Source organism: Pelecanus crispus, chromosome 25 (assembly GCF_030463565.1).
Source record: "Pelecanus crispus isolate bPelCri1 chromosome 25, bPelCri1.pri, whole genome shotgun sequence".
NCBI lineage: Eukaryota > Metazoa > Chordata > Aves > Pelecaniformes > Pelecanidae > Pelecanus > Pelecanus crispus.
The window spans coordinates 2,623,205-2,650,985 of NC_134667.1; the positions used below are offsets into that span (position 1 = coordinate 2,623,205).

Consider the following 27,781-nt stretch of genomic DNA (forward strand, 5'->3'; position numbering starts at 1 on the left):
CTCGAACCCCTTCTTATGCTGCCAGTATCTCTTTCTCAGTTGGAGTACAGCGGGCTTCAGATCCTCTGTATCCCCGACTCCAAAACCCTCGGGGTTGACCTTGAGTCTCCCCTGGTGCTTTCTGCCAGAGGCTCCAGGCAGGGCCATTCTCCCCGGCTGCGGTGTAGAGCACATTTTTAATATCCTGCCCTGCCCGGACCGGCCCAAGGGCTACTGCATGAACTATCTCCCGTTTAATTTGTTCAAAGGCTTGTTGTTGCTCAGGGCCCCATTGGAAATTGTTCTTCTTCCGGGTCACTTGGTAGAGAGGGCTTACGATCTGACTGTAAGTTGGAATATGCATTCTCCAAAAACCCACAACGCCTAAGAAAGCTTGTGTTTCCTTTTGCTAGTTGGCGGGGACATAGCTGTTATTTTGTTTGATCACATCCATTGGGAGCTGACAACATCCATCTTGCCATTTTATTCCTAAAAATTGCATCTCCTGTGCAGGTCCCTTGACCTTACTTTGCCATAAAGGCAAAACCGGCCTTCAGAAGGATTTGGACTATTTTCTTTCCTTTCTCAAAAACTTCTTCTGCTGTATTGCCCCACACAATGATGTCATCAATGTACTGCAGATGTTCTGGAGCTTCACCCTGTTCCAGTGCCGCCTGGATCAGTCCATGGCAAATGGTGGGGCTGTGCTTCCACCCCTGGGGCAGTCGGTTCCAGCTGTACTGAACACCCCTCCAGGTAAAAGCAAGCTGGGCCTGCACTCTGCTGCCAAAGGGATGGAGAAAAATGCATTAGCGATGTCAATTGTGGCACACCACTTGGCTGCCTTTGACTCCAGTTCCTATTGAAGTTCTCGCATGTGTGGCACGGCAGCACTCAGCAGCGGTGTAACTTCGTTCAGGCCACGATAGTCCACTGTTAGTCTCCACTCCCCATTAGACTTTCTCACTGGCCATGTGGGACTGTTAAAGGGTGAGCGAGTCTTGCTGATCACTCCCTGGCTCTCCAGTTGATGAATCAGGTTATGGATGGGAATCAGGCAGTCTCGGTTGGTGCGATATTGCCGCCTGTGCACTGTTGTGGTAGCAATCGGCACCTGTTGTTCTTCAACCCTCAGCAACCCCACAATTGAAGGGTCCTCTGAGAGACCGGGCAAGGTGGACAGCTGTTTAATTTCCTCCGTCTCCAAGGCAGCTATCCCAAAAGCCCACCGGTACACTTTGGGTCCCTGAAATACCCTCTCCTGAGGTGATCTATGCCAAGGATGCACGGAGCGTCTGGGCCAGTCACAATGGGGTGCTTCTGCCACTCATTCCCGGTTAGGCTCACTTCAGCCGCCAGTACAGTGAGCTGTTGGGATCCCCCTGTCACTCCAGAAATACAAATGGGTTCTACCCCTCTGTAGTTTGATGGCATCAAGGAGAGGGGACGAGAGGGCAAAGGCAGTGCCCGAAGGGAGCCGTGAGTGCACTCATGCGAGCGTCCCGGTGCCCTGATGGCTGCTTCTCTTCCCTCCTTTCCCACAGGAGCACGTTCAGCTGGCAAAGGAGGAGGCAGCTGCAAGCCTGGAAGAGGTGCTGAAGGTACAGGGGAAAAGGAGGCCCGTTCTGACAGGGTCCGGGAGGGGGGTGCCAGTGCTGGGTCCGTGCAGCCCAGCAGCCACGGGCAGTGGTGTGGCTGCGGAGGATATTTACTCCGGGATATGGCATCCATGATGGAGGGATTGGGCCTCTGGAGATCCCCCAGGCTCTTGGCTGTGGCTGTGCTGCAGAGGGGACCCTGATGGGTCTGCAGGCACAGCAGGCACAGCAGGCACAGCACTATGGCTTTGGGGAAGGGGGTGCGATGAGTGACCCTCACTTGGGTGTACGGGGACACCGTGTGTGACAGGAACCCAGGCATTGGCTGGAGGGGAGGCGCTGGGGAGTCTGGCGTTGCGCCCTGGCCAGTAGCATGGGGGTCCTCCTCCACCCCCTGCCCCTCCTGGAGCCGTTCCCATTCCCCCTTCTCTCCCAGGCACACCTCTGTCAGGGAAAGGCAGAGGGAGGCACAAAAGTGCGGGAGCTGATCAAGGTCTGTGACCCGCACCCAGAAGTGCCTCGGGGAGTGGCCAGAGCCGCTGAGCAATGGTGCTGGCCCCAGGACACCCGTGTGCCTGCCGCCCTGGCCCTGGCCTGACCTCCCAGTGCCCTGGGGACTGAGTGGGGATGCCCTTTCCCACCATGGCTCCCTGCAATGTGTCCCGCTTGCTTTGCAGGGGGAGCAGTGGTCAGAGCTGGCACAAGCTGTTCAGGAGCAGGCTGAGGTCAAGAAGGTACTGGGGACTGGAGGGACGGGGGCTCCACAGGTTTGTGGGGGGAAGCCCCCTCAGAGCAGACATGGCATGGACTCCTGACTGGGCCCTTTGCTTCTCCAGCTGCTCAGGAACAAGCTCCAGCACCTCCTGGAGAGACAGGAATGCCTCCGAGAGCCAACAGCTTTGTGAGTGGTGATGGGGCCCCGACTGAAACCTGGGGCAGCGGGGTGGGGGATGCTCAGCAGCTTTGGGCAGAGCTCTGCCACTTGCAGACATCTTTGTGGCTCCTGTCCGCTGCTCCAGCCTGCTCTGCAGAGCCCTTTGTCTTCTCCTAAGCAGCTCAAAACCCCTCTGTGCCACTCGGGACTCCTGCAAGCAGCTCTGCAGCACTCTGAGCAGCTCCCAGGCTCTCCTCCATGCCCCCCAGGCCTGGGGCGGGACAGGGGCAGGGGGTGGGTCTGTGCAGTGCTGGGATGCTGCGGTGCCTGGTGCCAGCCCTGGCAGAGCCTGGGCAGCACCCTGGCTCCCTGTTGGCCACCCAGGGGGCCACCATGCCGGCCGAGGTCTCTTCTCACAGCCCAGAACCCCATGGTGTCCGTAGCAGGGGGAAGGCGGCGCAGGCGGACAAGACAGGCGAGTCGCTGCTGCAGGAGATGGTGGCTGTGCGGCTGGTAGGACAGACAACCCCGCTGTGGGCCTTGGGGAGGGAAGGGTCTGCACTGTGCCCGGGGGACATGGGGGCACTGATCTCAGCGCGAACGAGGGAGGGGGGCTGAGCCCCCAAACCTCGCCGCCTCGCACACCCCAACACATGTCCCTGCTGTGCCTTGGCCTCTAGGAGGAGCAGCTGGCGTCAAGGAGGCATAACATCACTTCTTGGCTGAGGTGAGTGGCCCGGGGCAGTCAGGGTGCCGGGGCTCTTCCATAGGCACTGGCATGTCCGTGCCAGTGGTCCAAGGGCACTAGGCAGCTTTGGACTTCTCTGGGATGAAATGGTTCAGTATTTCTTTTCTTCCTAGCTTGGGGGGCGCGTAGGGGGGGATTTTGGGGCCCACCGGGGAGACGTAGAGTAGAGCCGAGAGAGGTAGCCGGGCCCCTCACCCCAGTCCTGAGCGGGGAGTGTTGTGCCCAGCACGGTTCAAGGTGCCACGGTGCTGTGCGAAGAGGGTGGTTGGAAAGAGCTGAGACACATTTGCCCCCTGTTCTGCCTGACCCCTCTCCTGTCCCACAGGAGATTTCTTCTGTTCCTCGCCTTCCTGCAGATCGTCGTCCTCATCCTGGTCCTGCTGAACAGGGACATCCTTAACTGGGCCCTGCCACCGAAGCTGGTGGCTGCCTTTGGGAGCCGCCCAGTGACGTCCCCGTTCTTTTGAAATAAAACCAGAAAGAGAAGACAGACATCTGTGATTGTAGGACAAGTGCGCAACCGTTTCAATAGTGAATGTCAGCTGACGGGCCGGAGGGAGGTGGCTGCTGCTTTCCCTTCTGCCTGTGCATGCCCCACGATGGCTCTGCCTCAGACCTGGTTCTTGCCCGATTTGCAGGCAGGAGGGTGTGTGCACCGTCCTGCGTAAACGGTTGCCCGTTTTCACACAGGCGCAATGGAACTTGACCAACAATGACCGCACTTGCATAAGAGGGTTTGTAGTTAGGAGAAACCAGGCCAAACCAGCTGAAAGTGCCAAAGTTGCAACAAAATAGTGCAAACTCAGCTTATAAATATGCATTAAGCATGCTTGCATAGGGGTTGATGTGAACAAATCCTCAAAAGCGTATGGTAACAAGGGATGTCATGGCCAAAGCATATAGGTTATGTACATTGCAAAAATGAGTATGTGAGTAGTCTCAAAACTGTATATAAAGGGTCAAGAGCGTGAAAAGGGGTACTTCTCATGTTCCCAGCCAAGAGGCACCGTTACTGCCAGCAATACAAGGGGTTTTAGCTAGGGTGTACTTCTGCTGCCTTCTTTCCAGTACCTGCGCACGAACGAGAAAAAAACAAAATGCGAGCAAATCCTTTTTTACTGACACCAGTGAATGCCAGGTGACCGGTCGGAGGGAGGTGGCTGCTGTGCTCCCTACGACGGCTCTGACTGTACACCGCTATGTACCGAGTACAGGTTCACGAGAAGGTGGCGAGCCACAATGACCACCCGCAGGCTCAACACCACCTTGCGGATGGCCGCAAAAATGATCCGAGGGCTGGAACACGTCTGCTATGAAGAAAGGCTGAGAGAGTTGGGGTTGTTCAGAGTGCAGAAGTGCAGGCTCTGGGCAGAGCTTCCTGCGGCCTTTCAATATATAAAGGGCACTTGTAAGAAGGACAGAGGCAGACTTTTTATCAAGGCTTGTAGTGACAGGACAAGGGGCAATGGTTTTAAAGTGAAAGAGGGTTGGTTTAGCTTGGGCGTAAGGAAGAAATGTTTTCCAGTAAGAGTTGTGAGACTCTGGTCGCCCAGAGAAGTGTGGCTGCCCCATCACTGGAAGTGTTCAAGGTCAGGTTGGGTGGGGCTTTGAGCTACCTGATCTAATGAAAGATGTCCCTGTCCATGGCAGGGGGGTTGGACTAGATGATCCCTTCCAACCCAACCCGTTCTATGATTCTATGCCCTGGATCAGCCCCCACCCAGCTGCTCGCTGGGTGCAGCAGCACATGCCCTTGGTGCCCAGACAGCTGTGGAGTGGAAGAATGCCCAGGAGAAACCCAGGAAGAAGGCCGCTTCGGATATGATGAAGAGGATTATTCCGTGTCACAGGCGTTTTTGGACAGTAGGGGTGTGGTGGCCTTGGAATGTGCTTCCTTGTACAACGTCTTGTCATCATTGGATTACAACTAGGACTATGGAGAGCAGAGCTAGGGCCAGGAGTTGTGATGACTTGTGGTGGAATCATATGATTAAACGTGACATAGTAAGTATGGCGGCAGCTGCTCCCAAGATGGGCCAGGGGCTTGGGTCTACTATGTGGTAGGAGTGTGCTTGGTGAGCCATTAGATGTTTTCTGGTAAGTATAGGCTTAGTAGGAGAACAAAGACGTAGGTGTGGATTATGGCTACTGCTACTTCTAGGATTGTTAGGAGGAATCGGATTGATGCAGTTAGGATTGACACGGCTGGGATGATGGGGAGTAAGGCGGTTGTGGCTGTGGAGATGAGTTGAATAAGGAGATGTCCTGCTGTAAGGTTTGCTGTGAGGCGGACTCCTAGCGCTAGTGGTCGGATAAGGAGGCTGGTGGTTTCGATTATGATTAGGGCAGGAATTAGTAGTGTTGGGGTTCCTTTTGGGTAGTAGGTGTCCTCGGGAGGCTGAGGGTTGATTTCATAGGCCTGTGAGTAGGGTGGCTAGTCATAGTGGGAAGGCTAGTGCGATGTTCATTGATAGCTGGGTGGTTGGGGTAAATGTATATGGTAATAGGCCTAGTAGGTTGATTGTAAGCAGCAGTACTATTAGTGATGTCAGGATTAAGGCACATTTGTGGCCTTCTTTGTGGCCCAGGAACATCCCTGGGCAGCCAGGAAGGCAGAGGAGGTGGCACAGGGCTCTCCGGGGAGCACCCTGGGTGCCTGCAGCAGCTCTTCCTGGTCTGGGGACAGCAGCTGGCCCAGCACTGGCAGGAGGGAGGCAGGGAGGGAGGCCAGGACAGCAGCACCACTCGAGAGAGAGAGAGAGACAGCCATGCTGCTGATCATTTCCACCATGCACAGCGTCATCTCCGTTAACACCGTGTGAAAATGCGTGCATCTGAGCAGCCCTGGCTGTATGCAGAGGTGCCAGTCTGCATTGGGTGGCCCTCCAGCCTGAGGGGACCTGCACACCACGCTGCTTGATGCCAGGAGCCAAAGGAGCTGCTGCTCTCTGTGCTCCCGGGTGCTTCTGGGCCCCTTGTCTCTGGGAGCTGCAGCTGCGGGCGGAGGCTCACCCACAGGGTTGCTCCCTCCAGGCAGCACAGCAACCCTTTCTTGGTAGCCCCTCTCAGCTCATCACGGGCATCACCAGGCGGCTCTTGTGATGTCATAACCTGCTGCCCTCCATAAAACCCCGCGCTGCAGAGGTGGGCAGCAGTGCGAAGCAGAGCACTGGCAGCAGCTAGCGCATGCCTAGAGAAGAGGTGCTTGGGTCTCGGGAGGAGAGCAGGCTTTGCCCTGTGCCTGGTCGGTGTGCTGGGCTTGTGGAGATGCCAGCCACTTTGGGCAGGTGGGTGCAAGGGGGCCCAGAAAGCAGAGGGTGGTCAGGCCAGAAGCCTTGTGTGCTGCCTGGCTTCCCGGCAGGAGCAGGCAGCCCCACAGCATGGGGGCTGTCTGCACTACTGCCCTCCAGCCGGGCAGCCCAGCAACCCCATTCTGGGGGCACGGCCCTGCCCCTTCTGCGGGGAGAGCCGAGCAGGGCCAGGCTGCTGCCCCTGTCTCAGGCCAGAGCTCTTTGTGCCCCAGGGGTGGGGTGCAACGGGCCAGACCTTCCCAAAGGCCCTTGGGCTTTCAGACTTGCAGCTGTGCTGAGCACAGGAACCTGGTGGCAAGCGAGCTCCTAAGCGGATCCCTGGCAAATACATGTCCCAAATTTTGCGCTTTGCTAACAGCAGTGGTCCTGCTCTTTTAGACAACGCCACACCCACCAGAAGGGCAGGAGTGTCCTGAGGCTCCTTCTCCTGCTGCTTCCCGTCCTGTCGGGTGAGTACCCCTCACCAAAAATGGGCCTCTCAGTCCTGGGCAGAGGGAGCAGCTCCTGAGGAAAATAACCATCTCTTGACAATGTGACCCACAGCTCTTGTCTACTGCTGGAGACACCCAACGGTGTGGGGAACGGGAGCGTTGCAGGTAAGTGTCCCTTGCTGAGGGAAAGCCAACGCCTGCAAAGGCCGTCGCTCTGCCCTCCTGCCTCCCCTGGGAACACGCAGTGCCTGCTCGAAACTCCCCATCACCGCTGAGGCAGAGGCGAGGGAGGAGCACTTCTGGTCATCCTTCAGTCTCCTTAGCGCCTGCTTGGGGTTTAACACGGAGACGGATCTTCCCGAGTGACTTCCAGAGGGTGGCAGGCTGAAGTGGGGAGCACTTTGGCAGAAGGTGCCTTTGCTGCCTGCATACCCATCGGAGAGCCTGGGGGGGGCGGGGGTCAGATGGAGACCCGAAAGATGCTCTGCTGAACGTGGATGGTTAAAGAGGCCAGGTTTGGGTCAGGGTCTCTCCAAAGTGACTGAAAGCAGCAGGAAATTCTGCCACCTCTCCGTAGGGGAGTCTCCTTTGGGAAGCCCTGGCAGTGCTCCTCATGCTTGCTCCAATAGAGTGTCTCTCCAAAGAGTCAATTCTGGCAGTAAACAAGCTACTTAAGGAGTCCATCCCACACCCTCTTTATCTTGCAGGAGGTGTCGAGCCTTCCTGAAGCGGAGCTGCAGTCTCTGGGGTAAGAGCGCTTGCTTGCCAAGCAACACACGCTGTGGAGCCGTCTCAGCTGGCTTCATGCTGCCTGCACTCACTTGCTTTGCACCCAGGGCTCCCGGCCTTTCCATCTACTACCCACGGTGCTGGAAGGGAGCCATTTGTAAACCAGAGGAAGGAAAGGGGCCGGGGGACGGGGCTTGACCCAAGCTCACCTGACCCTTCTCTGCACGGCGTTTGGAGCCTGCCTGCAGAGGCTTGGCAGCTGCTGGACAAGACCTGCTTTCCCTCTGCCTTGCAGGAACTCACAGGCTTGGCTGGAGCAGAAGATGCGGGAGCTCGAGGAGACGGTGGCTCAGGTGTCTGCTGCGAGGGGGAACATACTTCAGGCAGTGAGAGAGGTCCTCGTAGACCATGGTGTCCAAGCAGAGAAGAGAGAGGTAAGGGTGCTGGCGGTAGATCAGAGACCCCGCTACCTATCCGGGCTCCCTCCTGCTGCTTCCTCTTGGCACTCTCAGAGTCGGCACCTCTTCCGACAGGTCTTGCCTTGGGTTTTCTGACACACAGGCGCTCCTTGGCTCTGTGCTAGGGCTCGGGGTTCATGCAGAATGGCCTGTGCACGTGTGTGTGTGTGTTCACTGCCATCTCTCCATTCCCAATTTTTCCCCAGGAAATTCTGCAGTTGACACAGGCGGCAATTAAGAAGGTGCTTGAAAACTACCTCCAGATGCCTGACTGGGCTCTGGAAGCCATAGGTAGGAAGACAGGAAGTCTCACTGCCCTCACGTTGTCTATGGCACTCCCCCAAACTCTGCCAAGCTCTGCTTTCCAGCCTGAGAAATGCATCCTAATGCACTGCTTCAACTCCTAATCTCTCTCCACCGTCATGTAAGGTGCCACCATTGATGAGGAGAGGACATCCAAGAGTTATGGTGAGCAAGGCAAGAAGACCTGGTGGCTTTCTCCATTTGCCTTCTCTTCTGGAAACCCTCCAGAGACAATCTTGCAGGCAGGTGTCACAAAGGAACTCCTGGCTTCAGTGTGCTTCACCTCCTTGCTTTCCATTGGCAGACCAAGTGCACAGCACTTTGCTGCAGCCTGCATTGCATTCCTGACCCCTGCGATCCCTGGCAGCACTGCGTCCCATCAGGAAGGGGACCGAGATGAACCCAGCTGCTGTGACCTGCCCACCACCCTTGGCTGCAGTTTGCCAAGGAACTTTGTCCTTGGGAGTCCCACTGCCATACGGCATCTCTGACGGTCCCTTTCCAGAGTGGGTGGGAGTGGTGGGGGCTGCTGAGCCATGCCAGCAGCGAGAGGTGCTCCTCTGGGCCCCCAGCCATGATCTGGTCTACCACGTCTGAAGCAGGGTCCATGTCTGCATTGGACCTTGTAGCTGCAGCGGAATCTTTGAAGGACGATGGGGTGAGGTACGCTAGGGAGACCTGCCCTTTCTCTGCAGGCTCTGAGAAAGCAGAGCTGCCTTGGGAAAGGCGGTGGAGCCCAGAGGGTTTGTAGAAACACTTCCATATTGCCCTGCTGCCCATGCACTTGTACTCATTTACAAACAGGATTGCAGCCCACAGGCAAGGCAAGGTCTCTGCTTCTGGCCAAACAGGCAGCTGTGGTGGCTCTTTGGCTGCCAGTAGCAACTGATGGTCATGGCTTTCTGGTTTCAGCCCCGTATTGCCCCTGGCAACTGCTGGGCTTTCCAAGGATCTCGGGGCCACGTGGTCATCCGGCTGCCTGAGCAAATCTGGCCAAAGGCTTTCACCATCTGGCATATCTCCGAGGCAGTCTCTCCTTCCGGGGAAGTCAGCAGTGCCCCCAAAGACTTTGCTGTCTCCGTAAGTCCTGGCCTTGCACTTCTCGGGGAGGGTTGGGGGTGGGGGGCGGCCCCAGGGAAAAGCTGTACCAGAGACGTGCTTCTCGTGGTGGCTTCTCTCAGAGCTCTGTCTGGGGCTGGGTGCTGCAGCGCACCGCATCCCCTGGGGCGCCACTGGGGGCACGTGCAGGTTCTGTGCCTTTGGGGGCTTCTTCTCTGCTTCATGGCCAACGATCCTGGAGCACATGCTGAAAGCATCCCGACCCACACTCACCCTAAGCTGAGTCACCAAGGGAGCCAAGGGAGGTGGGGAAGGGTTCCCGCGCTTGGCCTCGCCGTGCCCATTTTCTGACACCCTGCTTCGGCCTGACCGGCTCCCTTTCTCTCTCGTCTTTGAGGGAGTGGATGAGGCAACGGCAGAAACTCTCCTGGGGACATTCACCTACGACGTGCACAAGGAGATCGCTCAGACATTCCATGTGCAGGTACCGCAAGAGCTGTAGGCAGGATGCCCGGGAAGAAGGCAGGCTTGTCTGCAAGTCCTTGGAGGAAAGAGTGCAGAGGGTCACCCCAGCCAGCCTCTGCTCTCCCACGCTCCATGCCCCTGCGGGGAAGGCGGCAAGAGGAGGGCAAATGGGGCTTTGCTCTGCTGGCCGAGGCAGCTGCCCCACCTTTGCAAGGGCTTTCCTTTCCCTTCGGGTAGCGCAGAGAAAGCAGCAGTGGGAAGGGGTGCGGGAAGGGAAACAGTCCCCCTCAGGGGAGACGGTGGCAGGGAGGATGGCAGACGCCTGCCTCCCTCAGCGGGACTCTCCCCGCGTCCCGCGGCAGCCCGGGCAGCACTGTGCCTCCGCTTTCCACAGCTGCCCTCAGCAAGCCTCTGAGGCCAGGCCTTTGCTTTCTAGGCACAGAGGGCTCCTCCTTGGCCCTGGCAAAGGGGGCTCTGCTTGCCCTGGCTTCCTCCTCCGTCAGGGCTGCCCTTTGGTCCTCAGCAGGGGAGCGCAGGCAGGGGGGCCTCCCGCAATCTGTTGTGGCTCTTCCCACCAGCGCAATGATGGCTCCCCCCATTTCTTTACAGAAGGAGCTTCCCAGGACCTTTCGCTACATCAAATTCCAGGTGCAGAGCAACTGGGGAAACCCAGAGTACACCTGTGTGTACCGGGTACAGGTTCATGGGAAGATGGTGAGCCTCAACGACCACCCGCAGGCCCAAGACCTCCTTTAGGAAGAATAATAAAACAAAGAGGATGTGTGGCAGCTCGACTTGTGTGTGTCCCTTGCAAACGTTCTTCCAGGGAGCTTCCTACAGCTTGTGCTGCTAGTGGGGAAGGGAGCTTTGTCCCTCAGGAGAAGGATGCTTGTGGTCCGGGCTGCAAGGGACAGCGCAGGGGAATGGGGCTTGAAGGAGAAGCCCCCGTGGTCCAGCTCCGGCTCCCACAGCCCAGGGTCGCTCACCAAAGCTCCAGTGTCACTGAGAGAGCAGAATCGCAGCCCCGGGAAAGCTCTCCTGCTGGCAGAGAAGAGGAGCAAAGCAGGCCTGTCTAGGCACCATGTTTAGTGTTTCATTTAAAGGCACATAAAATGGGATATCCTTGGAGAATAATTCCCCCCTTTTGTCCGTTTACTCTTTCTGTGGTCACCTCTTAGCTCCCCCCACAAACACCCCTCATGCCCTCACTTCCCCCGCAGACACGCCCATCCCCTTCCCTTCTCCCACACCCCTCCAACCCCCTCAGCCACCCACGTACCCGCTCCCCCCGCTCCCCCTCTGGACACCCTGGCCCTGCCTGCTCCCCGCTTCAGCCCCACACTCGCGATGCCGGGCAGGTCAGCGTACTTGGGGTCAGCCATGGCCGGGGGGCATTGACAGGGGGGACGTTTTCTGGGGGATGCCCCTGGGTGGCCTTGGTGTTAGCAACTTACTCATAATTGCTTTTAAACGTGATGAGGATAAACGAGGAGCATTTAGGAAAAACTCTACAAGAGCTGATGTGGGTACAAATGTTCATAAAAAGGACATGGGTTAAGAAATGGAAGAAGAAAGGGTCTTTTAGTCTACCTGTGCCAAGACTAAATGGGAAAGGTCTCTCTCTGCTGCCTGTCTTTAATGTCCTGCCAAGCGCCGTGGAGAAAACATCTACATGGGATTAATAACTGGATCTTTTTAGAGATGAATTTAATAGTGTGAGGGGAATTCATCACGGTGGGTACATTTACTTTAATCTTCCTTTTCTGGCCAACACAACTGTAAAAGCCCTTCTATTATTCTTTGCATCTTTTGCCAAATTCAGCCACAGCCCTTCCTTCGCTTTCCTGAATCCATCCCTACACATCCAGGCAGCGTCCCTATATTCTTCCCACGACACAGGGCCCTGCTGCCACTGCCTCTGCATTTCCTTCTGACGCTGCACTTGGACCAGGAGCTCCTTACTGAGCCATACGGGCCTCCTGCCTTCCTTGCACAATGTCTTGCACATGGCAATCAAGAGCTCTTGCACGCTAAGAAAAATGTTCTGACAGAGCTGCCAGCTCTCTTCAGCTCCTTTAGCCCTGAGGGCAGTGTCCCAGCGCGTCCCATCCACTAATTCCTTAAACCACTCAAACTTCACTCACCTGAAATTCAGGGTCCTGACCCTACTCCATCCCCTTCCTCACTAAGTCGAGTTTTACACGCACCTGGCCTCTTTTATACCATTTTCTGCCTAACCCCACTTTGTTCCTCCCCGCTTCCCCTTCCTCTGCACGTCCCTCATGGCTTTGCATAGCTCTCCTGATTCCCGCATCCCTCCCAGTCCATGGTCCCTCTGATTCACAATCATGTCACTTGACAAGTCCGGTTGGTCCTCTGGGAAGTGGCACCTGTAGTTTCTTGATGGCACAACAACTAGTGTGACTGGCAAAGTTCCTTTCTTGTCAGACTGCATGTTTGTTTTGTCAAGTCTCTGTCTCAGCATACTTTGCTTCTGGTTTCCCCTTTTGTCTCTTAGCTCCCCAATTCACAAGGTCCCCAAGCAGATAACCTTGCTGGAATAAACACTCTCCCCCTCTCACACGCCTCCATCCATCAGCATGACTGGCCAGCTTTGGTTCCCAGCACTGCCTCCCTCAGCATCTGCCCGTCAGGTTTGTGTCCCTGTCTCTTCTTGCCTGTGGCTTCCTCCTTTCCTCATTATTGTATTATCCCTTGTGGCAGCCAAACAGGGCCTTGACCCAATACTCTCAGGGGATCAGACGTGCTCCCTCCACACCCCCATACACAGGTGAGAGCAAGCTATGCTGTGGCTGGCTGTCACGAGCAAGATGAAAATAGAGACCATGCCAGCGCATGCGTAGACAGCCCCCACACAGAGCGAGGGCTCCTTTTGTGCCGCTGTCAGACGGTGACCGCAGGCGGTGCTGGGGCAGCTGCAGGCTCCCCAGGAGGAGAAGCGCAGATAAACTGCCCCGAGGGCTCAGCCAGGGCCGCTGTTCCATGTCACTTCCATGGCCCGTATGTTTTGCGGGACAGTCGCTGCCGGGGCCTGGAGCTCGGAGGAAACTGGAGGCTCGGGCAGCTGCGCAGGCCCAGCTCTGGCTGGGGTGTTTGTAGCTCCCCAGGGCCCTTCCTGCTGCCTGTTGGGATCCCTGCCCTGGGACACGCCAGCAGCACAGGCCCCGCTGCTCCGCCAGCCCTGGCGGGACAGGTGCCGCGCCCAGCGGCTGCCGGGGGAAGTCCCGGCCCCTGCCAGCAGCCCCGGCGCCATTTGCCCTGGCAGCCCCTCTCCTCTCCCGCCACGTGCTCTGCTCTGATTGGCTGCCAGCACCGGCCACCCCTTCCGCTGTGCCCAGCGAGACATCAGGCGCGGAAGGCCCTGCCCCTGCCTGCACAGGGGCCGCCACTTTGGTTTGGCCGCCAGGCTGGGACAGGGTGCCGCCATGCCATGGCCGTCAGCTGCCATTGGGTGACACCTCATGCTGCTCTCTGATTGCCTGACGGCCATTTCCTGACACCGTCACACCCGCCTGCTCTCAGGCAGCCCCTGGGATTGGCTGGCAGGACTGGCCACGCGTCCCGGTGTCCCCAGGGCCACGGCACAAAGGAAGCCCCTGGCATTGCCCACAGGGAGGCTGCCACTTCCCACAGCCTCCTTGCCCACCTCTTTTCATCCGGCACTGGGATTGGCTGGCAGCCATTTCTTCACCCCTTCATACCCACGTCTTCTCAGGCAGCCCTGGGATTGGCTGCCCACCGCCTTTGGGCCAGGAAGGGCTCACATGTACATATATGGACATTTATCTAAAAGATATCTATTTATAGATAAGTTTGGAAATACGTCTAAACACATATTTATTTAGAGATAGTTGCACTATATATATGTATACTGAACCGGCCTAGAAAGCAACACAGTCGCCATCACCCTTCTCATCTCAAAATCCCACCACCCACGGGCTATTGAAGCAGCAATCAAATATTTCCTAGTCCAAGCAACCACCTCGACACTAATCCTTTTCTCAAGTCTAACCAGTGCTTGATGCACAGGACAGTGAGACAGCACCCAGCTAAGTCACCCAATATCCTGCCCCCTACTAACATCAGCCATTGCAGTAAAACTAGGCCTAGTTCCATTCCACTTCTGATTCCCACAAGTCCTTCAAGGATCATCCCTAACTACTGCCCTACTACTATCAGCAATAATGAAATTCCCCCCAGTCACCATTCTCTTCCTAACATCCCACTCACTCAGCCCGACACTCCTAACCAGCATAGCTATTGCCTCTGCTGCCCTAGGGGTTTGGATAGGACTAAACCAAGCCCAAATTCCAAAAATCCTAGCCTTCTCATCCATCTCACACTTGGGCTGAATAGCCATCATCATCATCATCTACAACCCCAGCCTTACACTACTTACCTTCTACCTGTACTCGCTAATAACCACCGCCGTATTTCTCACCTTCAACACAACCAAAACCTTAAAACTAGCAACAATCATAACCACATGGACAAAGACCCCGATGCTAAACGCAGCCCTACTACTAACCCTACTCTCCCTAGCAGGCCTTCCACCACTAACAGGCTTCTTGCCCAAATGACTCATCACCCGGGAACTAACTAAACAAGAAATAACAACAGCAGCCACTACCATCACTAGACTGTCACTACTAGGACTATTCTTTTACCTCCGCCTCACGTATTACTCAACAATCACACTCCCACCAAACTCCACAAACCACATAAAACAGTGGCACGTCAGCAAATCAACAAGCACCCTGATTGCCATCCTCACCTCCCTATCGGCCCTACTACTACCGATCTCCCCCATAATTTTGACCATCATTTAGAAACTTAGCATAGCCAAAACCAAAGGCCTTCAAAGCCTTAAACAAGAGTTAAACCCTCTGAGTTTCTGCTAAGACCCGCAGGACACTAACCTGCTTCTCCTGAATGCAACGCAGACACTTTAATTAAGCTAGGGCCTTGGTCTAGACAGGTGGGCCTTGGTCCCACAAAATTCTAGTTAACAGCTAGATGCCCAAACCAACAGGCCTCCATCTATCAGGCTCTGGCACGCTCTTAGCACACATCGATGAGCTTGCAACTCAACATGAATTTCACCACAGAGCCGATAAGAAGAGGAATCAAACCTCTGTAAAAAGGACTACAGCCTAACGCCTTGACACTCGGCCATCTTACCTGTGACCTTCATTAACCGATGATTATTCTCAACTCACCACAAAGATATCGGCACCCTATACCTGATTTTTGGTGCATGAGCCGGAATAGTTGGAACTGCCCTTAGCTTACTTATCTGCGCAGAACTAGGACAACCAGGGACCGTCCTAGGAGATGAACAGATCTACAATGTAATCATCACCGCCCATGCTTTCGTAATAATCTTCTCCATATTAATGCCAATTATAATCAGGGACTTTGGAAACTGAATAGTCCCGCTTATAATCGGCGCCCCAGATATGGCATTCCCACGTATAAACAACATAAGCTTCTGACTCCTGCCCCCATCCTTCCTACTCCTACTAGCCTCCTCCACAGCAGAGGCAGGGGCAGGCACAGGGTGAACTGTATACCCCGCCACTAGCTGGTAACCTAGCCCATGCTGGAGCTTCAGTAGACCTAGCCATTTTCTCTCTCCACTTAGCAGGTGTGTCCTCCATCCTAGGCGCAATCAACTTCATCACAACTGCCATCAACATAAAACCACCAGCCCTCTCACAATACCAAACTCCACTATTCGTATGGTCCGTACTCATTACTGCCGTTCTACTACTACTATCACTTCCAGTCCTAGCTGCTGGCGTTACCATACTGCTAACAGACCGAAACCTAAACACCACATTCCTTGACCCAGCAGGAGGAGGAATCCAGTCCTATTCCAGCACCTATTCTGATTCTTGTGGATGTATATATATGTATTCATGTATAGATTTATATACACATGTGAACATTTATGAAGGTAGAGAAAGTAAATATATGTAGCCATAAACACATAGGTATGAAATGGATAAAACCTTTTATGGAATAAGAGCTAGTGGAGTGAGCAATTAACGTTTAAATGTGAATAGAAACAAAAGGAGAAGGCCAGGTCAGGGTCCCCCACTTTACCAGGCTGCAGAACAAGCCCTGGCAGGGCGGGGCTGGGGGCACTTCGGGAGGGCAGAGGGGTGCCCGAAAAGTGGTGGGGCGTGGGCAAGCTGGAACATGCCCAAGGGCTACGGCCCGCGTCTAGGAGGCCTCCAAGGGGCCCCCACAGCAAATCCTGTCACCTGCAAAGAAGAGCCCAGTGCTGTGAGCCGGACTGGGAATCCCCCCCAGCCCAGCCCAGCCCAGCCCAGCCCAGCCCTGCAGGGCGGCCATGCAGGCTTACTGGGGCAGGCTCTGGGCTTTGACCAGTGCTGCAAGACACAGGCCATGCTCTCCGTGAAAATGGAAAACCAGGACAAAATGCTAGCTTCAGAAGACCACGTGCATGGGGACAAAGAGGAAAAGACCCCAAGGGAATCCCCCAGAAGAACCACATGAATGAGAAAAAGCAGCCAATGGGCCCGTGAACTGCACATTGCACTTTGAGGTGTCACACTAAGAACATTAATGGTGGAGGTGAGCTCCCTTCCCCCATGGCTGGCGGGGATCTCACAGCTCCCTGTAAGACCATTGTGGGGGGCAAGCCGGTGCTACATGTTTTGCCTCGTCCTTAGCTTGATGACCTGATTGAATGTTGCAAAAAACTCCAGATGACTGAGTGAGGGGAGACGTCAGGAGTGGGCTGGGACTTGTCCAGGTCCACTTGAGCCACACCAGCCAAACCCAGTACCCTGTGTGTATGTCATGTCAAAGGACAGGGAAGCAGGGGGTGGTGGTTGATGGAAATGCATTGAATCCTGCTGGCCTTGAGCAGGATGCAAACGGTTTGTAATAAGGGGTGGAGATTGTCCTGGGTCTGGCTGGCGTGGAGTTCATTTTCTTGACAGCAGCACGTATGGTGCTGTGCTGTGCGCTGGTGGCTAAAACAGTGCTGATAACACGGTGACGCTGTGGCTATTGCTGATCAGTGCTGGCGTAATGTCAAGGCCTTCTCTGTGTCTCATTGCGTCCCCATGGCGAGGAGGCAGGGGGTGGGCAAGAGGCTGGGAGGGGACAAGGTCAGGGCAGCCCACCCGAACTGACCAAAGAGATAGTCCATGCCATCTGGCATCTTGTTAAGAAATACAGCTGGGAGGGGAGTTTCTCCAAAGGAGCCATTGCTCGGAGACTGGCTGGGCATCGGTCTGCTGGGGTGAGTGAGTGCTTCTCCATCCCTTCTTTCCTTTTCTCTTGTTCCCTCCACTTCTTCAACTGTGTTTATCGTCACCCATGAGTTTTGCTCTCGCTGTTGCCCTTCCAGTTGTCTCCCCCATCCTGCTGGGAGGGAGGCAGTGAGTGCCTGGGTGGGGGTTTAGCTGCCGTCTGGGGTCACTGCACCACACGAGCACATAGCACCTAGGCTGGTATGTGCTTGTGAGGTCACTGCTGCCTGAGTAGCTGATAGGCCAAGAGGAGGCTCATGGCTTGTGTAGGAGCTTGTGAGGTCACTCTTGGCAGAGTAGCTGATAGGCCCGGACCAGGTGCAAGGCTTGTAGAGGAGCTTGTGAGGTCACTGGAGACTGAATACCTCAACAAGGAGGACATGGCAAACAGGGGGAGATGTGCTTGTGAGGTCACTCTTGGCAGAGTAGCTGATAGGCCCAGAGCAGGCCCCTGGACTCTGTAGGTTCTTGTGAGGTCATTGCTTCCTGAAGAGCTGACAGGGCAAGAGCAGGAACATGGTTTGTGGGGGTGGTTGTGAGGTCACCGGTTCCCAAGTAGCTGATAGGCCAGGTGAAGGCGCAAAGCTTGTGTAGGGGTTTGTGAGATCATTGGTGTCTGAATACTTCACAAGCCAGGAGAAGGCCCATGGGTTGTGCAGGTTCTTATGAGGTCACTCAGGCCTGAGGAGCTAATAGGCCAGGAGCAGGCTTATGGATTGTGTAGGTGCTTGTGAGGCTGCTGGTGCCTGAGCGGATGATGGGCCAGGAGCTGGCACATGGCTTGTGAATGTCCTTGTGATGTCAGTAGTGCCGGCATAGCTGGTAAGCCAGGAACAGGTCCATGGCAGGTGGAGATGCTGTGACATCACCTGTAGCTGCGTGGCGGATAGGCCAGCAGTATGCACATGGCTTGTGTACGAGCCTGTGATTTCCCTGCTGCTGGAATAGCTTTTAGGCCAAGAGCAGGCATGTGGCTTGTGTGGGTGCTTCTGATGTCATGCAGATCATATGGAGCCCCTACCCAAATGTGGCTTTTTGGAAGAAGCATCATCATCAGGAGCCCATGCACCACAGGCAGAGGTGTGACAGTGTAAGCCATGAGCACAGAGCAGTGGCAGCAGGAGGGGGTGAGGTCACGTCACCGATGGCACCCGTGGCCGTGGGGCTGGGTGCAGAGCGGCCGTGTGCATGAGAGGGGCACGACGGGGGACGGGAGCTGCCTGGCCCCGTGGCTGCCAGGCCGAAGGAGCAGCCCCTGCAGCCCTGGCTGGAGCAGTGGGGCTGGGGGTGGCTCGGGGGCACGGCAGGGATGTGCCTGGGCACGGTGCCAGGAGGAGACCACAGACTTCCTGCACGGGCGCTGCCAGGGGAGCGCGGCGAGCGCTGCGAGGCCACGTGGGCTGTGGTTTGTGCACCTGCAGGCTCCAGGTCCCAATCCACCCGCGGGGAATAACGGCACCGCAGTGACACGCTGAGAGCCAGGGACATGTCTGAGCCTCGGGGCTGCGTGTCTGCTGCCAGGGCAGGGCCATGTCCCAGCTCCGGCTCCTGCGAGGGACCCACCGTGGGTCTCTCCAGGGAGGGAGGCGTGAGCCAGCACTGCTGGCATGGAGCTCTTCCCCTGGCCAAGGCTTTTTCCCAGCTGCTGCTGCCAGCACAGCAGGGGCTGTGGCAGGGGAAGGGGCTGTTCCCTTCCCATCCTGACACAGGTCGCGCGGCAGTCCCAGCCCTGTGCTTCCCATGTCTCGGGGGCGTCGGGACACTCACGCCTTGGGCTCTTGGATGAGCCCAGTGCAGGAGATGCTCAGTGCTCCCTGTCCCCACAGCAGGCTGCAAGGGGTGACAGACTCCTTTCCCCTCCACGCTCAGCTCGTCCTGTGACGATCCCCCACCGCAGTGACCCTGACGCCCGCAGTGGGACAGAGATGTCCCTCATATATGGTCATGAACGGCGCTGGAGAAGTTCATTGGAGGACTGGTCTGTGTCGGAGGGGAGATAGCTGCCGCTCATGTCTAAAAAGGTGCTGCTGCTTCGCTTGGCTCCTCCTGCAGCTGGGTCGGCATCTGCAGAGATATATCAGCCTGCCATCGTCGTTGTCCCCGTGAGTTGCCCGGAGCCGTGGCAGGGAGCGGGGCGCAGCAGGGCTGTGCCAGCGGGGCAGCAGGCTCAGGATGGGGATGGAGGGACTCCTGTCCCCTCGGGTGCTGTGCCTGCTCCTCTGGGTGCAGCTGTGCAGGGGTAAGTGCTGGCTCCCTTGTCTCACCGCCCAGGGCCAGTGGGTAGCGGCGGGGTATCAGGATCCCTTTGGGGCTGGGGTTGCTTTCCCGGCAACACTGGGACAAGGGTCAGAAGGTGCTCACGTCCATGGACCTTCTGCCTTTCCCTGTGCCTCTCTGTCTTTAAGGCAGCCCGTGCCTGGCTGCATTTAGAGACATCCCCCATCCTGGGGTACCCTTTTGGGCTCCTTGTTCCCCGGGCTGTGCCCCTGGGGCCAGCAGTGGCCCAGGGGGTGACGGCAGCACTCAGGGATCCCCAGGGCACAGCCAATCTGCGGGGTGCCCCGCAAGGTTTGTGTGCTGCTCCCTGCCCCCGGGTGCAGGGGAGCCCCGACCCCAGGAAGGCAGTTTGTGTCCCCCAGAGAGAAGGGGAGCGGGCTGTCTGCACTCGCAGGCTGCAGAAAATTTTCCTTCCTGGGGGCCCTGGCCAAGCACAGGGGCTGGGCTGATGCCAGGGGCGAGGAGGGGACATGGGTTGGGGGGATCCTTGGGATTGTGTCGGTGTTCCCTGAGGACACAGAAAGCCCTGGGGGTGGTGTGGGTTTGGGTGGTGCCAGGGAAGGTGGTGCCGGGGAAGCTGCGGGCGTGGGGGCATGGGGCTGTGCAGGGTGTGCTTGGCTGGGGAGGAGACGGTGCCCTGTGCAGGGCCTGGGGGCACGGTGTGTGGGTGGGCACGGGCAGGGGCTGTTCGCGTGGGAAGAGGTGCCAAGGGCTGTGGGGTGGTGAATAGCCCCGCAGGGCTGGAGTTGGGCACCCTAGCCCTGCACAGACCATGGGGACAGGAGGGACCCCAAAACTGCTGCAGGGACAGCCTGGAGGGGAAGGGGCTCCCACCCTGGTGCCTGTGACTCGGCCTGGGCAGGGGTGACCCTTAGACCTGCAGTCTGGAGCTCGGCACTCTCCTGACCGGTCCCATGTTGCTGTTTGAAGGGGCTGCAGAGCTGAGGCTGGAGGATGGCGGCGGGCGCTGTGCTGGGCGAGTGGAGGTGAAACACCAGGGCCAGTGGGGAACCGTGTGTGGTGACGACTGGGACATGAAGGATGCTGCAGTGGTTTGTAAGCAGCTGGGCTGTGGGTCTGCTGTCACAGCTCCTAAATACGGGCACTTCGGGCCAGGATCTGGCCCCATATGGATGGATGAAGTTGATTGTCGTGGCAATGAGTCTGCCCTGTCTGACTGTACACACCCTGGATGGGGAGAAGAAGACTGTGATCATGATGAGGATGCTGGAGTGACGTGTTCAGGTAAGGGGCCAGCCTGTTCCCCACCTTTGGGACCGGGACAGGGGAAGGGACCTGGCTGTGCCCTCAGGGAGCAACAAGTGGGCACCAGAGCAGGGCTCGGTGTGGCTGGTGACACTGCCGAGCTGGGACTGTCATTGCTGCTGTCCCTGGTCCCTGAGGACAGAGCAAGGGGAGCCCACCCTGTGTGTCCAGCCACTGCCAGGCCCCAAGGTGGCTCAGCCCACCCTCAGTGGGGGCCTGGGGCTGGGAGATTAATCCCTCTCCCTGCCCCGGGATGGCTGCTGGTTCCCATCTTTCTCCTCCCATTCAGCCAGGACCTGTCTGGCATTGCCGAGGGCCAGGTTTCCCCATGCCAGAGGCACTGGGAGCTGCTCACGTGGCCACCCACAGCCCCGGGGAAGGGCATGAGATGGCAAGGGACTTTTGGGTTGTGCCTGCTGGCAGAGAGGAGTCCCTCAGCCTCAGCAAAAGGGATGTTCAGAGGGGAGGAGCGCTGGCCTTGGGCAGAGGAGCAGGGTGGCCCGTGGCACCTCATTCCTCTCCCAGGGTCCCCCCATGAGTTCCAGCCCATGGGGATACGGCCCCAGGCAGGCAGGGCCAAGCTGCTGCCCAGCCTTTCCTGCCTGCCCCAGCCCGCGGCTGCCCTGTGCCACAGGGGCTTTGCCAGCACTTGCACTGTCCTCAGTGCCTGTGCTTGCACCGGGAGCTCGTGTCAGCCCAGGGCTGCTCCTCTGCCCGCTCCCCTGCCCTCTGCCTGGCCCTTGGTGGGGATGTGCGTGCCTGGCACTGCACTCTGGCCCTGGCTGAGGACCCCCTCCCTGGGCAGGTGCCAGAGTGGGGAGCTGGCACAGACACCGGCTGCGGACAGCAGCCAACCCACAAGTGCTGTGATGATGCCTGAGGAGCGGCAGGGGGGCCCTGGTGTGTTTGTGCCATGGGGACCCACTGGCAGTGGTGGGGTGGTTGCGGTCTCTCTGCCTGTGGCCACCTTGCAGAGCAGCTGGGATGTAGGCACGTAACTGCCAGAGGGCTCTGGGAGAGCTTGAGGGGTCTTTGGTTGCTCCAGGATTTGTCCAGCTGGTCGGAGGGGACAGCCCCTGCTCAGGACGTGTGGAGGTCCGTGACGGGAACCAGTGGAAGACTGTCTGTGACTCCGACTTTGGTCCCAAAGCTGCCAAGGTGGTCTGCAGGGAGCTCCAGTGTGGCACAGCCCTGTCCGTGCCTGGGGCAGCTCGCTTTGGAGAAGGTGTGGGTCCCATGTGGGACAGAGAGCTGCAGTGTGCCGGGAACGAATCCCTTCTCATCTCCTGCCCCAGGGGATCCCGCAGGGACCAGCCTTGCACCCATGCCAATGCTGTCGGTGTCACCTGCACACGTAAGGACTCAGGGTGGGGTGTTACATATCCGGGGGTGTGCTGGGGACAGGGGAGCAGGGCAGGGACCGTGCCGTGCTGGGTGCGCACTCTGTCATCGTTCTCTGTCCCCAGAGTACACAGGGTTCCGGCTGGTGAACGGCAGCACGGCGTGTGAGGGGAGAGTGGAGGTGCAGGTGCTGGGCACCTGGGGTACCCTCTGTGCCTCCCGCTGGGATCTCTTGGACGCCCACGTTCTCTGTCGTCACCTCGACTGTGGGTTTGCTGAGTCCATTCCCAGAGGAGGGCATTTTGGGAGTGGAACCGGACCTGTGTGGAGAGACTCATTCCACTGTGAGGGGACTGAAGCCCACCTGGGACAGTGCCCAGTGACTGCCCTGGGGGCCTCACCGTGCTCCCCCGAGAACCACGCTGCTGTCATTTGCTCAGGTGAGTGCTGGGAAAAGGTGCCATGGCCACCCAAAGCAGGGGAGCCCGTGGCAGCACCAGCTGCATTTCTCCCTTGAGAAACCCTGCCTGCACCAGGAGCAACCTGGAGGGCTTTGCCTGCTCTCACCGACGGCTCTGATGTGGGAGAGCTGAAGAGTGAACGAGGTCAGGCATCTCTGCCCCCCAGGGCAGTGGCTCAGGCCCTGCGGCCAGCGCCAGGCGCGGGGTCCTCTGCTCTGCTGCTGCAGGACAGGCCCAGGATAGGGCTGTGGGGCTCAGCTCCATCCCTCTGGCTGCAGACAGCCCAGTCCCAGCCCCACAGAGACCCCCCCTCAGAGCCCAATCCCACGCCCGTGGGGGCTGCCCAGGTGCCCCCAGCAGCAGACCTGGGGGGTGAGGTGCAGAGTGGGGCTGGGCTTTGCCCTTGCTCCTGGTGCTTCTGGTCAGCACAAGACCCAACCTTGTGCTGTTTGCTCAGAAAGGCCCCCCGTGCTCTGCTCCCTGCCAGGGACGCAGGCGCCCAGACCCCAAACCCAGGGATGCAGAGGGGCACAGACGTGCGGGCTCTGCCTGCTGTCTCAGCAGCGCCGGTGTCAGCGCTGAGGTTGGGCAAGGCTTGGCCAGCACTGCCTGTGCCCGGGTCCCTGCAGCGGCTGCTGCTCCCTCCTGCGGGAGCTGCCCCATCGGCCTCAGCAGAGACGTGTTGGGTGGCTCTGCCCCACCAAGAGCAAAGACAGCGTCTTGCTCAGGGCCTGGGAAAGCAATCCTGTGGAAACGTGCTCCTGAAGCTGAGCGCAGAGGGCTGGGGCAGGCGGGTGAGCTGCAGGGTGCTGTGCGGGTTGCAGAGCCTGGGGAGGTGCTGCAGGTCTGTGGGCTCTGTGGTGCTGCCGAGGGCTGGGGCACGGCTGCTGTCCCCAGGCCCCGCTGGCTCCACGGCCCTGCGGCTGGTGGGTGGAGGGAGCCGGTGCGACGGACGAGTGGAGATCTTGCAGCGCGGGACGTGGGGCCGAGTCCTGGATGATGAGTGGGACGTGCGGGAGGCCAGCGTGGTGTGCCGTCAGCTGAGGTGCAGAGAGGCAGAAAAAGCCTACAACCCCGCGAAGCCTCAGAGAGGGACGGGTCCCGTGGGGCTGCGAGGGGTGCGGTGCGCAGGGCACGAGGCCGAGCTGAGCCTCTGCAACACCTCCCTGCCCGAGAGCGCAGCGGCGGCAGGGATTGCGGAGGACGTGGGCGTCGTGTGCGCGGGTGAGTGGCACTGCACGGGCCCCCCGGGCTCTGGGCTGGGTGGGCAGCAGCCCCTGAGGGCAGCTGGGGTTTCTTCCTGCTGCAGGGAGCCGGCAGGTGCGGCTGGTGAAGGGGCCCGGGCGCTGCGCTGGGAGAGTGGAGATCTACTACCAGGGCAGCTGGGGGACCGTCTGCGACGATGGCTGGGACCTGTCTGATGCCGCCATCGTTTGCCAGCAGCTGGGCTGCGGCGGGGCGGTGGAGGCGGTCGGCTCCGCTCGCTTCGGGGAAGGCTCCGGTCAGATCTGGCTGGATGGCGTGAACTGCTCCGGGGCCGAAGCTGCTCTCTGGGACTGCCCGGCAGGGTCCTGGGGGCAGCACGACTGCGCGCACAAAGAGGACGCAGGAGTCGTCTGCTCAGGTCTGTGCCGGGAGCTGTGGTGGGAGCCCAGCGCCCGGGGAGGCCGGGACGAGGGGAGAGCCGGCAACGGCCCAGGCTGTGCCTGGCTGCCTCGGAGCCCCTGCCCGAGCCTGTCCTGGGGACACCCCTGCACGAAGCCCCTCGGTCCCACGGGGGGTCCCTTGTCAGCTGAGCTGTGCCCAGGGCTTAGCGGGGAGGGCATGGGTGTGTCTCCGTCAGGGACTTCTCTCGGCCCCTGGCAAAAGGGTGACTTGCTGGCCGTGCCCCTGCCTGGCCAGGGCCTGCGGGGGGAAGAGGCTTCTCTGCTCCCACAGCCCCACACCAGCCTGTGCCCCTCTGGGGCCTTTCCTCCCAGATTTCATGGCCCTGAGGCTGGGGAACGGCAGCAACTGCTCCGGGCGCCTGCAGGTTTTCTACAATGGCACATGGGGGAGCGTTTGCTCCAACTCAATGACTCTCCAAACGGTGTCGCTGGCATGCAAGGAGCTGGGCTGCGGGGACGCGGGGACCCTGGAAACACGCCTGCCCTCTGGTAGGGTGTCTGGCCACGCCTGGCTGGATCGCGTGGAGTGTGGGGAGAGAAACAGCTCCTTCTGGCAGTGTCCCTCTGCTCCCTGGGACCCACGGTCGTGCGATGACCTGCGAGAGGAGACCCACATCACCTGCAGTGGTAATTCTGAGCTTCCTGGGCACCAGCATCGCCCCAGCTCCTGCTCCCTGCCGGGCACAGTCAAGCGCAGAGACAGGGCCCACGGGGGCTTTTACTGTACGTGCCAGACCCTGCTGCTTCTGGTGGCACAAATGGCACTTCAGCTCTCAGAGCCCCACACGTTCGTTCGCCAGCAGTTGCCAGCCAGCTGCCAGCAGCGCCCGGGGGAGGCAGCGGTGTCTCCAGGCAAGGTCTCAGAAGAGACCAGCCAGGGCTGCGAGGCGTGTCCCCTCCACGGACACCCTCCTGCTTCTCTGTGAGCCAGGGTCCCTTTGGGGCTGAGCAGCCAGGGTCCCCCACAGTGCCGTGCATGTCCCCTGAAGGAGCGGGGTTCAGCTGCTGCCGTGAGCGAGGCGGCACGGGGAGGCGTGAGCAGAGCTCAGCCCCACTCTCTGCTGCACGACCCCCTTCAGCAGCCCCTTCACGGCAGCATTGCCTTCTGCAGGGAGACGGCCAGAAACAGCCCCGGCCGTGGGGACCGTGTGCCCAAACTCCACGAGCTGCACAGGTAGCTGCTCCTCTGCATGCCCCTCTCTCCTGGCAGGGCTCTGCCTGCTGCCCGGTGCCCTGGGAGGTCTCTGCCTTCTCCAGACAGGGAGAAGATTCGTGCCGTGGGAGGCGAGAGCGGGTGCTCGGGCAGGGTGGAGGTCTGGCATCGCGGCTCCTGGGGGACGGTGTGCGACGACTCCTGGGACATGCAGGATGCCGAGGTGGCGTGCAGGCAGCTGGGCTGTGGCCCCGCAGTGTCTGCCCTGGACGAGGCTGCGTTTGGGGAGGGGACGGGCCCCATCTGGCTGGAGCAGGTGGAGTGCCGGGGGTCTGAGCCATCTCTGCAGGCCTGCTGGGCTCGGCCTGGGGACAGCGGGGCCTGCCGGCATAAGGAGGACGCTGCCGTGCAGTGCTCAGGTGAGCGGCGGGGCTGGCAGCCCTCGCTGGGCTATTGGCAGGGAGCCGGGGCAGGCGTTTTCCCCACTGGGTCCCCTCATGGCTGCAGAGCTGCTGAGAGCAAGGCTGTGCCTGTGGAGCATGGGAGCCTGGTGCCAAGTGGGCAGCAGCCTCTGTGCGGCTGGATGTCCTCCGGCTCCTGCCTGCAGGGCCCTGCAGCCCCCAGGGGCATCTCCTGGGCTGCCTGCGCCATCCTGCCCGATAGCCAGAGCAGGGCCCTGGGCTCTGTCCCAGCCCCCCTGACCAGCCTCGCAGGAGGGGCAGTGTGGGTGGGGGGTGGCAGGGATATACGCACGCGTGCACACACACACGCACGGCTCCCTGGTACCCTCGCAGCCACCCTCTCAGCCCAGATCCCTTTCTCCCCTCTGCAGCTGCACCCAGGACGGCAGCACCAACCCCGCGAGCAGGTAACCTGTCCTCCCTGCCAGCGCTGGCTCTTCTCGGGGCCAGCTGTGAGCCACAGCCGCAGGGAGGGGGCTCCTTGCTGGGGTGTGAAACTCCCAAGAGGAGGCACCGGGACAGCAGTGGGGAGGGGCGTTGGGGAGGGCTCTCATTTACCCAGCAGCCTGGGAGCTTCCTCATCCCTCACTCCTGGGGTCCCCTACCCCTGCTGTAGTGGGGGGCAGCACTGGGGTGTGCCAGCCCCCACCTCTCCCAGGCCTGCTGCTGCCCTTTCTCTCTTCCTGCCCATGCAGATCCCAGCCGGGACCGTCCGACTGGCAGCGGGAGACTGTCGTTGCCCGTCATCATCTGCATCGTCCTGGGGGCCCTTCTCTGCCTGCTCCTGGCCCTCCTGGCCGGGCAAGTGCGAAGCGCCAGGGCTGGGCGCGCAGGTGGGTCCCGGGGAAAGATGCCTCCTGGCAAGGCCAGGGGTGCTGGCAGGTGTCAGTGAGCGGCACAGGCAGAGCTGGGGGGATAAGCGTGTGTGCTGCCTTCATTGCCATGTGCCGCCTCATCCACCGCCTGACCATGGGCCATGGGCCACCAGCAGCAAGGGGTAGAGAGAGTCCAGGCACGGCGGGAGTTAGGGACGGGGCGAGGAGAGAAATGGCCGAGCTGGGCTGGGGGAGGTGGGAGCAGAGGGGACACAGACGAGGACACGACACTGGCAGCGCTCCGGGCAGCTCTGGAGGGGTCTGTGGGGCAGGGGAGATGCCAGGAGGAACGTGGGGCAGCAGGGTCCATCCCTGTGGTTTCAGGCCCCCAGGCTGTTCCTCTGTGCAACCGTGACCTCCCCGCGGCAGGGCAGGGGCCGTGCTATGGATCCCTGGGGCAGAGAGGGGGCAGCTCCAGGGGGAGAGGAGAGGCGGGAGCTGCTCCAAGCTCAGCACCGGGGAGCTGACCCAGGGGCCAGAGGGGCACAAGGGCTGTCTCTGAGGGGACGCTGTGAGGGTGTCGCTGCCCCAGATCACCTCCGTGGGGACATTGCCCTCACTGAGGAAGGGGTGGCGGTGAGCAGGCAGCGCAGCGGGGCTGTGCTGTGGCCAGAGCCTTTTGCTGGCCCCGGGGACCAAAGCAGGGGGAGCAGAGCGGGATCCTGTCCCCTCTCTGCCTGTCCCTGGGCCAGCCCTGCCGCTGTCCGCAGGCTCGGGGAGAGCGTGGGAGCCCTTCCCTGACGCCGTCTATGAGGAGATCGCTTACGGCCCGGCATGGGAGAAGCAGGCGAGGTTCAGCGGCTCAGGTGGGTGTGGGTCCCTCATGGGGGCACATCGGCAGGGCTCTGTCCCCAAACCTCCACCTAGGGCTGACCCGCGGCAGTCCCCTGGCCTACGGTCCCTGCAGCGCTGGGGTGTGTGGGGAGAGCAGCCGGGTCCTGGGCCCAGCAGAGGAGCTTCCTCCCCAGCAGTTCTTCCCATCGCAGCCAGGGACAGCCCCTCTCTGCCTGCCCCT

The 27,781-nt window shown here is 59.4% G+C and overlaps 2 protein-coding genes across 2 annotated transcripts in view; both read left to right on the forward strand.

Annotated features, from left to right (window-relative positions):
- Positions 1–27,781, forward strand: part of LOC142595961 (antigen WC1.1-like) — a 140,218-nt gene that overhangs the window by 111,268 nt on the left and 1,169 nt on the right. Inside the window, 10 exon segments of the mRNA XM_075724830.1 lie at positions 20,473–20,787; positions 21,854–22,033; positions 22,275–22,589; positions 23,508–23,834; positions 23,920–24,234; positions 24,590–24,904; positions 25,389–25,451; positions 25,535–25,849; positions 26,587–26,724; positions 27,477–27,572. Of these exon segments, the coding sequence (XP_075580945.1) occupies positions 20,473–20,787; positions 21,854–22,033; positions 22,275–22,589; positions 23,508–23,834; positions 23,920–24,234; positions 24,590–24,904; positions 25,389–25,451; positions 25,535–25,849; positions 26,587–26,724; positions 27,477–27,572 (2,379 nt within the window).
- On the forward strand, positions 5,660–10,711 carry LOC142595924 (SUN domain-containing protein 3-like). The gene is made up of 8 exons (XM_075724797.1): positions 5,660–5,686; positions 6,889–6,959; positions 7,966–8,104; positions 8,335–8,419; positions 8,558–8,673; positions 9,344–9,511; positions 9,888–9,974; positions 10,565–10,711. Exons 1-8 carry the CDS (start codon positions 5,660–5,662, stop codon positions 10,709–10,711), a joined length of 840 nt encoding a protein of 279 aa, XP_075580912.1.

Bases quoted from the DNA above. Each gene is read 5' to 3' on its own strand.
- LOC142595924 (XM_075724797.1), top strand. From the start codon at position 5,660: ATGTTCATTGATAGCTGGGTGGTTGGG. The intron at 8,420-8,557 runs GTAGGAAGACAG...CCGTCATGTAAG, and splicing joins CTGGGCTCTGGAAGCCATAG to GTGCCACCATTGATGAGGAG. The intron at 9,975-10,564 runs GTACCGCAAGAG...ATTTCTTTACAG, and splicing joins CTCAGACATTCCATGTGCAG to AAGGAGCTTCCCAGGACCTT.